The 12,685-nt window shown below is 40.5% G+C and overlaps 1 protein-coding gene across 1 annotated transcript in view; it reads left to right on the forward strand.

The window, feature by feature from the left end:
- The first annotated feature begins 7 nt into the window (after positions 1 to 7).
- LOC140157672 (receptor-type tyrosine-protein phosphatase delta-like) overlaps positions 8 to 12,685 on the forward strand; it is a 26,204-nt gene continuing 13,526 nt past the window's right edge. The window contains exon 1 of the mRNA XM_072180912.1: positions 8 to 258. Coding sequence (XP_072037013.1) covers positions 70 to 258 — 189 coding nt within the window. The 5' untranslated portion in view covers positions 8 to 69. The remainder of the gene's footprint in view (positions 259 to 12,685) is intronic.

The following is a 12,685-nucleotide window of genomic DNA, read 5'->3' on the forward strand; positions in this document are numbered from 1 at the left end:
AACGCCGCGTTACCGACAGGTTGGGGATTTTATGGCGCGAGTAGTTATGCAGCTATAGGAACTCATGGTATGGACTACAGCCTTAAGAACGCCGGGGCGGGTTATTATCGAAGCATGATACGCGATTCATGTACTGAAAACCAGTTCTTACGTGTAGAGAATTTACTGAACTTGTTTACTGGTGTTACTGTGTCCGCTTCCTGGATTTTCGTATTTACTTATAAAGATGCTCCATATTGGAATGATGCGGCCGGGTTGGTAAGTTTACATTGATTTTATGAGCTTACGTTTTAAGGGATGGTAATATTAAAGTAGTTCTCCGATAAATTCATTAATTTCTCAAAAAGTAAAAATTGCAGTTTAACAAATAACGGTTAAAATGAAAGAGGGCTAATTATTGTATCATTATCATCATCATCATCATCATCCTTCGGCTTCGGAGCAGGCGACTACAAGTTTCCTCCAGCTCCATCGGTCTTGAGCCATTGCTGATTGTTGATCTTGACTCAGCATGCTGTCCGTATCCCCCAAAAGACACTGGATGTATTTCCAGAACAAGGTTCGTTGCCGTCCAGGTTTGCTCTTGCCATGAGTTGGGACATACAATGCATACTCTTTTACTGGCTCATCGAGTATATGCCCTACAAATGTCAGTTGACGAGTCCCGGCTCTGTGGCGCTGTCTCTGTCAGATTGTAGATGGTAGTATATGCTACTCTGTCTACTCTCTTGATGTTCAGCATAATACGGTAGCAGGATGTGCCAGATGAGTTGATTTTATTTTCCATATCCTTAGAGATAACCCGCGACTCACAGCCGTATAGTAAAACTGTGACACAGGTTGTGTACGTGAAACATTTTAACCTTGGTGGAAATTGGGCTGGTAGGACTTTTCCACAGTTGCTTTTATTTCCAGAAGGCTGCCCAAGCAAGAGTTTTCCGTCTCTAACTGGACCCCATTATGGAGCATAGGTATCTGAAGTCGGTTACATGCTTAATGGGGTTTCCGTACACTTGGAGAGGAGGCTGTGGTTGACCGTTGATGGTCATATACTCTGTTTTGGGTGCGCTGATTATAAGTCCAAGGTCTGCTGCTGTATTAACGGTCCTAGAGAGCTGAGACTGGGCCCGACTGACACCAATGTAAACATTTGTTTCGGTGACCCAAGTTCAAAATCATTTACGCTTTTTACAGATCGCTTGGAATTGTATATTTAGGTTTCAGCGATTGCTGAATAAAGGTGATATGTGTCTGAAAGGCGTTTCCGCTTGGAATGTACCTATTGTGGATCTTACTGTCCTTATTCTAAGATCCACAATCTCCTAATAATAAGCATCCGGCGCCTTCATAACCCTACCATACCGCTGGAATCACTTGACTTAAGCCTAGCTAACTGGAGCTGATTTGAAGGAATGAGAACAAGTAAAAGATATGGTCTGATCTGGCTGAGGATACTGATGATGTACTTCACTTTCAGATTGTCAACTCTTCTGAATGTACTTGGACCACACCCACGACGATCCTGATTCTGCAGCCACTGACGCTGCCTTGCTATCTAATCCTAATTTCTCTTCTGTTGAAGCCTAGATCTCGCAAAACATCTGGAAAGAGTGTGCAACAAAAAGCCGACTCTAAGGGGTAGCAAGAAGCCTTCCAACATCTCTATCCTTGAATTCTGCAGAAAATTTTCTGGGACTTAATGAGCGAAATTGATCATCTCAAGAGTAATATACTCTCTGATAAATAGCACTCATTATATCACATTGAGATAATTAATAATTGATTTTCTGTATTTGTAATTTATATGCAAGAGCGTTGTCCAATCAGAAGGAAGAAGTTATTCATTGGTAGAACACCAGCGCAGTCACCATCGGAGACTTATTTCACCCGTATTAAGATGAGCACTCTATTATAATTACTCTGTGAAGGTGGCTTGGGAAAAGTTGCACAAACTGCATATTCTCTCCTCGTCTTGATTATGCTGGTTTCATACTACCTTACCGCTTGCTGCTGAGCGGCGTGGCGCACGCGCATTGCAGATAAACGACACAATCAAGGCTTGTCATTGGTTGATATTGCCGTGCCTCTTGCCGCAGCGGCAAGCGGCAAGAAAAATATGACGGGGGCATAAAACATCAAACTGGTCTCTGGGGTCTCTGAATTACGGGTCAGATATTGGTAGCTTAATCTTCATTCTCAAAGTGATCCTTCCACTATTGTCCACGGTACTTCGTAGGCATTACACAATTGAAAGATGAATGAAGACATAGCACTCTTCACCTACTTACTTACCAAAATCAGAGCCTATAGATGACAAGACCTTAAAGTAAAGTGGCAAGTTTTCCGTGATTTAAAAAAACACTGAATTCCGCGATTTTCCGTGGGCGGTTTTAAATACTAAATTTCGTGATTTCATTAGAAAGGATGGAATGCAATTGTGCTAAGTAGGCATATATAAAAGATGCGCACCGGTAAAAAGAAGTTACCTGCATTATATTTTTAGTTGTTTTAGACTTCTTTTGGCCCAGTCTTTGACGCTATGTCCATGATGCTTGACAATTGCTTGTCCTTTTCCACTTGGAACTCAAAGGCAGCAATGCATTTTGCTTAGTGTTGTAGAAGCACCTGCTTCTAACTTCAATTGGGAAGTAGTAGGTGCATCAGGCTCTGTTTTCACATTCGGCTACTAGTGTTGGTGCTTGCATTTCTTTCTTGCATAAGCGTTTGACAAGTTCTCCTCCAACGGGACATTAAGTTCTATGGTGGCAACCGTTTTTGTCCTTTCAGAATAGATGGTGATATCAGGACGCTTTGCTGTCTCTGTAATTTGAGGAGGTAAAACCATTTAGCTGTGTTCTTTATTCATCAGGAGTTCCTGTCATTGGCCTTCTGCAAAATGTTGTTTGCATTTCTCTTTGGGATAGGCAAAATTGGGTTCCGGTGGGTTGTACCATCTGCAGTGCGGAAATTATAGTGGTAATGAAGTGGGTGTCATCTGGCATGCAGCGTTTCTACTGATTTGCCACTTTCGAAGAAGGGCCTGAAGCATGTTAAGCCATCTACTATCGACTTCATGGTTTGGTCGTGTCGCCAATTGTACCTACCACTTTGTAGAGAGCAACTGCAACCGTTGAGTGATATAGAACAGTGCAGTGATTGTGTTGACATAGTTGGTATAGGATCCCAGGATGGTCTTCAGGTTTGCAAGGGATGGCATGTGGTCGTAGATGGCATTGATGTGGGAATGACAGCAGCTCAGGTGTCCACACACACGTATAGTAGTTTTTGCCAGGAAGTGTCGACCTGCATAGCGGAGTCCCATCTGAGCCACTGTCCTTATTTGGCACAGTAGCATATAGGTATACCAGCATATCATCTTCATATACACCATTGACAAGACTGGTCACATTTCCTGTATTCTATTGGCTTCATATCCTTTATTATATAGTTTTTTTCTTTTTATACTTAAAAATAAATGTTAACGTGTTAACTTTTTTGATCAGTGTGTTATTTGTGTATCTTTGAGTGGACTTGGGTGAAAAAGTGTTTTCGGCCTCGGAGATCTTGCTAAACCGTGCAACATTACTACGTGACTGTACTTAATTATGTAGGTCTCTATTCGCTATAACTAATGTCCATGGGGTAAAGATATATATTCAGGGTCATAGATCGGGGCCAAAGATCGTATTAGGGGTTACCTCCGGTCATTGACCAAATATGCTTCACAAAGTATCTTGCACACTTACAACATTTGCATTTAAATGCATAATGGTATTTGGATATAATTGTCAACATCTATGGAGTATAATACATATTTTGGGTTAAAGGTCATTTGCTCTTATCCAATATCAATATATTGACCAAGTGCTATAAAATTGATACAGACATTTGACAATTTGACAATCAAATCAATTCGAGAAGAAAATTACCTGAACAAATTGATCACCACAATATTGTCATTTCGCTGTTCAAAAGTTGCCAAAGATAATTATATAGGGGTTTTAATATTGAATGGCTTTGAGGTGATACAAGAATATTTTTCTATTGAGTAATATATTCTTGTATCACACGAAAATAAGCCATTCAATATTATTATTATTATTTATATCAGGGTTTTACATGCAGTAAAAATGAAAATTTGCTTTCACAGCCACCCCTGGGTTTCTTCTTTCTTCTTCTTTCTTGAGTACTTGCTCCAATCCTCCTTGGGGAAGCTGACGAGCAGGATGAGTGTGCATGCAGAAGATTTAATTAGTCTTTGATTCCCCAAGTCCTTAATGTGAAATGGGTGGAGTGCTTGTTTAAATTGCTCTGGTTCTACTATAGATGATATATCCGGTGGCAGGTCGTTCCAGTCTTTGATAGTTCTTGGAACATACGAATATTTGAAGTTTTCTGTCCGGGCTTGAGGCTGGATGTATATTTTGGTTTGAACGACGAGTGCGTCTTTTGAGTCGGTTGCAGATAGGTCTGGACTGGTAGTGCCAGGTGCCCCCTCATGGCTTTTTTTGAAGAATGGAAAGTCTGGCTATTTTTCTTCTTGTTGACAGCATTTCCCATTGTAGGTCTGACATCATTTCAGAGACACTGGCCTTCCAGTCGTAGTTGTTATAAACTAGTCTCGCTGCTCGGCGCTGAATCTTACCCACCTTAGTATCTGCTCTTTAGTGTGGGTGTCCCATACCCCCCTGAACAGTACTCTAAGGTAGGCCTGACGAGGGCTGTGTATGCAGTGATTTTTTGTGTCTTTTGGTACATGATGCCAGGTTTCTGCGGATAAATCCAAGGGTCTTACTTATTGATTTGTTATTTTATTCATATGGGGAATTCCACTTCAGATCTTGCGTAATCTCAATACCTGAAGTAAGAGTGGGATGCTGTTTCTGAAGGACACAGCCCCCAAGAGTATAATTAACAAACTCGGTTGATTTGAAGCTGGAATTTCAGAATATAACACTTTGCGTGTTAAAAGCCATTTGCCATTTTTTGTTCCCATTTAGTAAGTGTATCTAGATCTTCTTGAAGTAGTTTTCAGTCCTGTTGGGTTTTTATCTCTCTATATATCACGCAGTCGTCTGCGAACAGGCGCACGGTGGAATGTAAATTATCCGACAAGTCATTTGAAAAGATGTAAGAAAAAGCAGGGCCGAGTACCGTCCCTTGTGGTACTCCCTGATTCCACTCTGACCCAATTTGAATGTTCACTCTCCAACTACAACGCGTTGTAAACGGTTTGTAAGAAATGCTCAAGCCAAGTTTTGATGTTGCCATTTATGCCATATTGAGATAATTTGGGAAGTAATCTTTGATGAGGTACTCATGTCGAAGGCTTTGAGAAATCCATAATTATGACATCTGTATGAGTTCGGTTATTTTGAGCAAAGGTGAGATCATGAATAGACTGTATAAGTTGTGTTTCGCACGAGTGCCCACTTCTGAAACCATGTTGTTGTTGTGGTACTTATCAAAATATGACATGATATGAGAGTGTATACATAATGTTCTAGCACCTTACAGCAGACCGAGGTAAGTGAAACGGGTCTATAGTTACTTGCCTTTGGACTTATCACCTTTTTTTTATAAATAGGTGATATATTAGCTCTGCTTCCAGTAACTAGGCAGTCTAAACGCAGGACAAGCGATTGTTATTGTTCTGCAAGGCTCACTCAGTCATTTAATAAGGCAATACAAACGATCGAATTTGGTGTTGAAATGAGCAACATTTTGAGTTACACCTTTTCAATGTAAATTTTTTTAAAAAAAAAAAATAAAAAGCAATAATTTTCATTTTTTTCAGTAAATGTCAGGAAAAACTGTTATGCTTGATACTGTATTTTTTTTCAAATCTTAGTGTTAAACTTCTAGTCGTGGAAATTCAGTCATTTAGTGTAAGATTTTCGATTTTGATAGGCTTCAACTCTGCTCCGCGAGCCTTTTTTGGATCAACCTTTTAGCTTTTCAAAGTAATATAGTTCAAAGAAGGATTTTTCCCTAACTTTCTAACGCACATCACCGTGAGCGATATATCATAGTTTTGTCAGAATTTCCGCTTTGATTCCATAATTTTTGACTACCAGGTGAAAAATTTTCAAATCCACGCGTGAAATACTAGCATTGTGGATCAATATCTCTGGGTGCCCGGCCTGGATACAGTGTTGCCAGAACTTCATTATATAGCAAAGAACAATTACCTAGTGTTTCAATTGTCATGAAGGTGACTGGGTATAGTGCCTTTTGTTTGTGATTGCTGGCCACCGAAAGTCATAATGAAGCAGCCAAAACAATACAAGGTTAAACATGAAGTTTATAACAACCTATTATAATGACCTAAAGGAAAATCATTTATGGCAACAATGAGCCTTGCATTACAAGTCATGGTTCAAATGTGTTGAGTACCCACCCCAACCCCATAGGCCTGCTATAATATTACATACCGGTACCTTTATAATATTTATATAGCACGGCTATAGGCTATACATTTGTGAAAGTAGGTCCTATAGCGCTAAATTATGACAAATAGGCCTACAATAAACCCGAACGCAAACTGAAGGGTGTAATGAAAATGCAACCATGATGGGGGTCATTCAAAATTCACTGGAGATAGGAGGACAGAAAATTAAAATCCCTCTATCAACACGCGAATTTGCTAGGTTTGGATTTTCCCATGGACCTCATCCAGGTAAATAAACAAACAAACAAATAAACAAACAGACAAATGTGGTTTTCATAATCATGGAATCCATAGCCCTATGAAATTGAAATTGCAGGCTATCACGGGAGCAAATTTACAAATTCACCTCATTTACCAGAATTGGGGATTTGGGCTACCAAATCGCTGGTCAGGTAATCCTGGTTTTCAATGGAAAAGGGACCTGGTTGACAACAATTGAAATATCGATTATTTTCTGCTGGTTGCTCGAAATAGAGTACTGAGTTTGACATTTCGAGCATGAAGGGAAAAGGGTAAAATAAAAAACGGAAATTTGACAAAACTATATATATAGACCCGCACGATGCTGTCTTTACAGAGGTGGAAACATCTTTCTTTAGCAAACTATATTAGTTTGAGACGCTAAAAAATGAATTCTGTAAAAAGCTCACGGGCGAACTAAAGGCCTATAAAAATCAAAAATATCACACTAAAAGACACAATTTGATGCTTAATTTTAACACCAGGATTTAAAAAAATGTTCATCCAAGCAATTATGTTTTATTTGACATTACTGAAGAAAAAAAATTTGCTTTATATTTGACCGAGAAAATAAATTTCATAGCAAAAAGGTGTATCTCGAATTGTGCTTGATTTTAACATGTATCGATCGACTTTAGCGCGACTACAGAATAAAAAGAACGGTTGTCCTGCGTTTAGACTGTAGGTAAGATACCAGTTTCAATTGGATTTTTGAATATAACAGTGAGGATGGGCGCATTTCTGCTGCACATTCTTTCAAAATGCGCGGTGGTATGCCGTCAGGCCTGGCGCTTTGTTTGCATGCAGGTTTGAGAGCAGTTTTTCAATACCATGAGTTTTTATTATGATATCGGGGATTGGAGGCAAATCACAAGATTTCTGATCAGGAAGAGAGGTCAGGTTTTCTTTTGTAAACACGGACTGGAATTGCGCATTCAGCAAATTAGCTTTTTTTGGGTGTTTATCAGAAATGCGAGCAGCCCTTTGATCACTGAGGGCTGGGATACCTGACGCACCTTTGCAGGTAATTTTTTTTAACAAAGCTCCGGTGAACTGCTTCTTGGACTCCATGCAGAACTTCCTCAACGCATTCAGTGCGGTAGGCAGATCTCGAGACGTTTTTGTTTATGCTCATCCTCATTTCTTTTTAAAAATGGTTCAAATCAGTTTTATCACCACTCTTGCGCGCTCTGTTATAAGTTTCTCCTTTTGCTTGCGCGCCGCGATAATCTTTTTTAATCTTGTGATTTATCCATGGCGCCCTTTACTCTGATTACTAGCCATTTTGGAGGGATGTATTTATCCATGGCTGTGAGGGTCTTTATTTTTAAATTGTAATCCACAACTCCTCTACTGACTCTTTGCTTAGTATGTCCTCACTACACGTATTTGTGGAAGTCCTTCATGAAATCATTCATGCACTCTTTTAACCCATCTATGTCACCTTGGTAGGTATAAGAACACTTCACGTGTTTTTGGACGGTTGATCTTAGGTCTGATGTGTTGATCATAATCTTCAGGGATCTCCGTCGGCATCACTACATTACCAGGAATGACATTGGAGTCTTCCCACTGCAAGGTTTGACGTTGTTAGTAAAGAAAAGATCAATCGATCTCTATTTCTTACGCGTCGGTTTCGGCGGACCATTTGGATCAAAATTAAAGTCAGCCGCAATGTCAATCAGTTGTTGACAGAGACATGTTTCGGGTCTGAACCAGTCTTAATTGTTCGCGATCACTCCAGTCAATATCACCGGAGATTAAAATCTCCACCCAATCCATATATTCACCTGGTCTGAGCTCTTATCTTCGTTAGGATTCCTCAGTTCATTTAGGTATTGAAAGTGTTCTTCTTATTTGGAGGACAACGAGAGGCTCCAATCAGAAGTGGGGTTTGGCCCTCACAATATCTATATCTTGAACCCAAGCAATCTCTACAGTTTGAATCGAGATCTACTCATGGGCACAGATACAATGTTTTTTAGGGCCACTCAGGATTTCCACCATGAGTATCCGCCTGTCTTTACGAATAACAGTGTAACAGTCAGGAAAAACTTACTACTGTTTGTGATGGGCTTAACCAAGTCTCAGTACTAACTCTACTATGTTGGTGACTTAACCCAAACATGCTGCAACTAGCTATGTCGGTTGTTTATAATTTCTTGAAATTGGATCACAAGAACTTTGAGCGATCTTTTTGGCTCAAGTGCGTTTTGGTTTCTGAATTTTGGTTTATTCTTTTTTGACACGCCATACCAGTTTGTGGTCCTTAAGTTTAGGGCATGAGGTGGCTACTGGTGGACTCCATGGGGACCTCCTCGTTACCAATAACAGAACTAAGAGACTGAAAAAGCTATTGACATTTCCAAAGACCACTGCGGGAAAAAACAGGGATGTGGAGAAATTGTATCCGTACGACAACATATCAAGGATATGTTGAAAATCTTGCAAGGACTTCATAGTGCAGACTATTTTATACCCACAGCCAGTGGATACCAGGTGTCACATCTATCACACTGGACCGCTTTCTGTCCCATGCATGGATCATTACAACTTGACACCGGAAATTTGAGCAAGAATCATTGTCATTTAATTCAGAACAGGCACAGCAGGGCTAACGGGTTGAGCTCATATAGTCACCTGCTTGCATCAGAATTTAGAAATGATGATCACAATTGACATTTTGGCTACAACTTTTCAAGATCTTGCTTTTGTTTTTGGAGAGGAATAACTGTATTGGAAAATATTTGTATGTGAAATTTCCAGGCTATCACATTTGGTTTCAGGGCTACTTTTTGAGGAAATCAAAAATACTAGTCCACCTGTATGCATTCTGATAACTGTATAGTTCGTGTTATTGTTTACATATCAAAGGCAGCATTTCTATCATCATCATGAATCTCAAAGATGTATTCAATACCGTTTTTGTTGAAGGCTGTAATATTTGAAACTTGAAACATCATTTTCACGTACTCCAATCTGCAGTTGAAGTTCAGCAAACATATGATACTCACGATTAACCATACAGAAACATGATTGGTGGAATATTGCAGGGAAAAGAAATAGCCAAATACCAGGGGAAAGACACCTGACACAAACCAGTATCTGTTCCACACTGCACCGACTAAGGACAACTACTCCATACCGTCGATGGACGCCATGTTGACAGTCAAACTACGTCACGTAAAAACACAAAGAGGCTCAGTGATCAATCACTCACAGCGGGAAAAATTTGATGTAATATTTCTCCAGAACCAGGGCAAAAATATCCCAGAAGAATGGTCGGGGGATATCTAGAGTTCAATGACAAAGGAAAATCTGGTCTTCAGTGTTTTAAAGACCTCAGGAAGCGTTAAAAGGAGCAGAAACACGGCATATTTGAGTTCCGACCTGCTCACCCGGATGCATGCACACTTTCAAATGTGTAGGCCTATCGTAATGTAAGCTTGCTCTTTGACCTCTTGTTTTCAAGTTTTACTCTCAAAAGACAATTTCGAATAATTATATAAAGATTTATTTGGTAGATGTGGGATTATATTTCCCAAGGTTATCATCATCCAGAATTGCTGCGAATTAAGTTTGTGATTTTACTTGTTTACATTACGAAATCTCCTGTGAGCCGTTACGGTGTCTGTAGTAATAGTTGTTGTATCATGACGCGTTGTGCTAACACTAAGCATTAACGCGACGCGTACGCGATAATACGCGTACGCGATACGCGTACATACGACAAAAAATATTGTACGGGTATTTTGCAAATATTGTACAATATGCCTCATTGTATCGATAAAAAGCCTGATATAAATAGTTAATCCTTCCTATTTTTTTTTATTTATAGAAAAACTCGTGGTGTATTCCAGTGACATCAACCACACAGAATCGTATGTTATCTTCGATTGGCAAGGTATGGAGCGGACGGGTGGCTTCATCAGATGGGGGTGGGTGATTGTACCTTGTGTTTACGCGGTGAGCGGTGTTTCGTGAAGCATAAAATACCCTGTGTGGGGGTGGGGGGGTCAAAGGATTTTCTAGGCACGATGCTAGATCCGTCTGGAGCAACTCTACTGAGACTAGTTTTAAGTAAAAAAGAATAATTCTAGCAGGACCATATATTTCTATGAAAAAAACCCCAGTGGGAACAGCTTTTTATAATAACATTACCCTCAACGGGACTCTTCATTTCTACAGTTTCCAGAAAGTCACCCTATAAGACCAAGTGCACAAATATTACAATAAGTATTGTACCGAAAAATGACTCTTTAGTCAAATTTTGTTCTATTTTAGATGAAAAAAGAAACGTGGGCATGGAACACCTTTGGGACTGAGACGAAGTGGTGAATGATATCCCTAGTCGGGTCATGGTGCTATTAAGCAGTGAATTTGATACACTTCGTATGGGGAGTCTCGAGATTAAAGCATTATTAGTTAGTCTCCTTCGATCGAACATGGAGACCCGGCCAGAATTTAAGCACACCCCCGATAAACATTGGCAGCTTGAAGCTGTTTCCATGAACGTCACATCTGGATTTAGCTTCTCAATGTTCGCCACTCGGATTAAAACCAGTTTCTATTCTGGACATTCGTTGCTGTACGTTTCATCTCAAAAATGCTGCGTTCCAGTGGGTGGTTAGATTGGTTATTGTAATCACCAGCGCACTCAATGGCTATGGTCCGTTGCGTATTACCGGTCGTCGGGTACACATCATCCTATATCTTTTCAGCGCCGCCAAAATTGCCGTGATACAAACAAGGACAAAAAGTTTAATGCTTTTATTTATCGCATAACCCTGTTAAGTAGACTGATGATCAATGACCCGTCGTTGCAAGGAAGTGGATCACGGGTGTTCCGCCAAGGTCTTGTGGGTACCATTTCATATCACAATACCCACGTAGGACAATAGTTTATGCCTGACCAATGAAACTTCATCGGGCATCCTTTTTCGCCGTTATTTTAGCGATATGATTCATAAGGTTACATTGGCTTTTTGCATTACGGTGAAGTCCAGCTTTACTATTGCAGATTCATGGTCTTCTTGTATACGATATTTCTGATCATGGGGTACGAGCGAGCGCAGATTGGATACGCTCCGCGTCAGTTGATCATAATCGCGGCTACAAAGCGAAGGATATTGCGCTGCTTTTGAAATTTCATATATGGTAGTCTTCAAAATTTTGAAGAGACGTCGAGAGACCAAGACTACTACACCCCCAGACTAAGGTTAGGTCGTCCTTCTGGCACAACCGCCATGGAAGACCGAACTTCCTTGAGACTTTACGTAATGGGCTGCACGTAGTCTGTATCCCCGGCTACGAACAGAATGTATTGAAGTCCATGTAAACGCGCGCTTCGTTACCAGGAACTTGTGAACAATAGACTGTTAGTGGTTTTGAAATATCGAATGCCAATATCAAAGATACGGTTTTATTGTTAGAGACATGGGGATTCGACGTAGGGCTACTGGCGTAATGTGATCTTTCAGTGAAGAGGCCTGGTTCTCCCCACAGACAAGATGAGACCGGATCTGGAAGGTCCGAAGACAGGCTGGTCAAGCCCTGCTTGATGATTGTATCCTTCCTAGAGTCCATGGAGATGGTGGTGGAATCACAGTATGGGGAGCATTTCACAGTAGGTCGAAATCACACCCTCTACATGCTGAAGGACAATACAACCAGACCAATATCCATGTTCTTGATACAGTTATGCTTCCGTTTGTGCGAAGAGACTCGGGAACAATCGGTGATCCAAGATGACAATACCACGACAAAGAGAACCCTACAAGGCAATTCCTTGAAATGAGAATTGCACTCTGGACTGGTCGGCTTTGGACCTCGGATATGAACCCCATAGAACTTATGGGCAGAAGTATCCCGTGATAGCATGAATACCAAACCAATCACCGCAGTGAACTTAGACACGCCTCGTTGCTTTGCCGTATATTCAACAAGGGACCAAACCTGGTCGAGGCAATGTCACGTAGCGTAAATGACCTCGAT

This window comes from Amphiura filiformis, chromosome 7 (assembly GCF_039555335.1).
Source record: "Amphiura filiformis chromosome 7, Afil_fr2py, whole genome shotgun sequence".
NCBI classification, from domain to species: Eukaryota; Metazoa; Echinodermata; class Ophiuroidea; order Amphilepidida; family Amphiuridae; genus Amphiura; species Amphiura filiformis.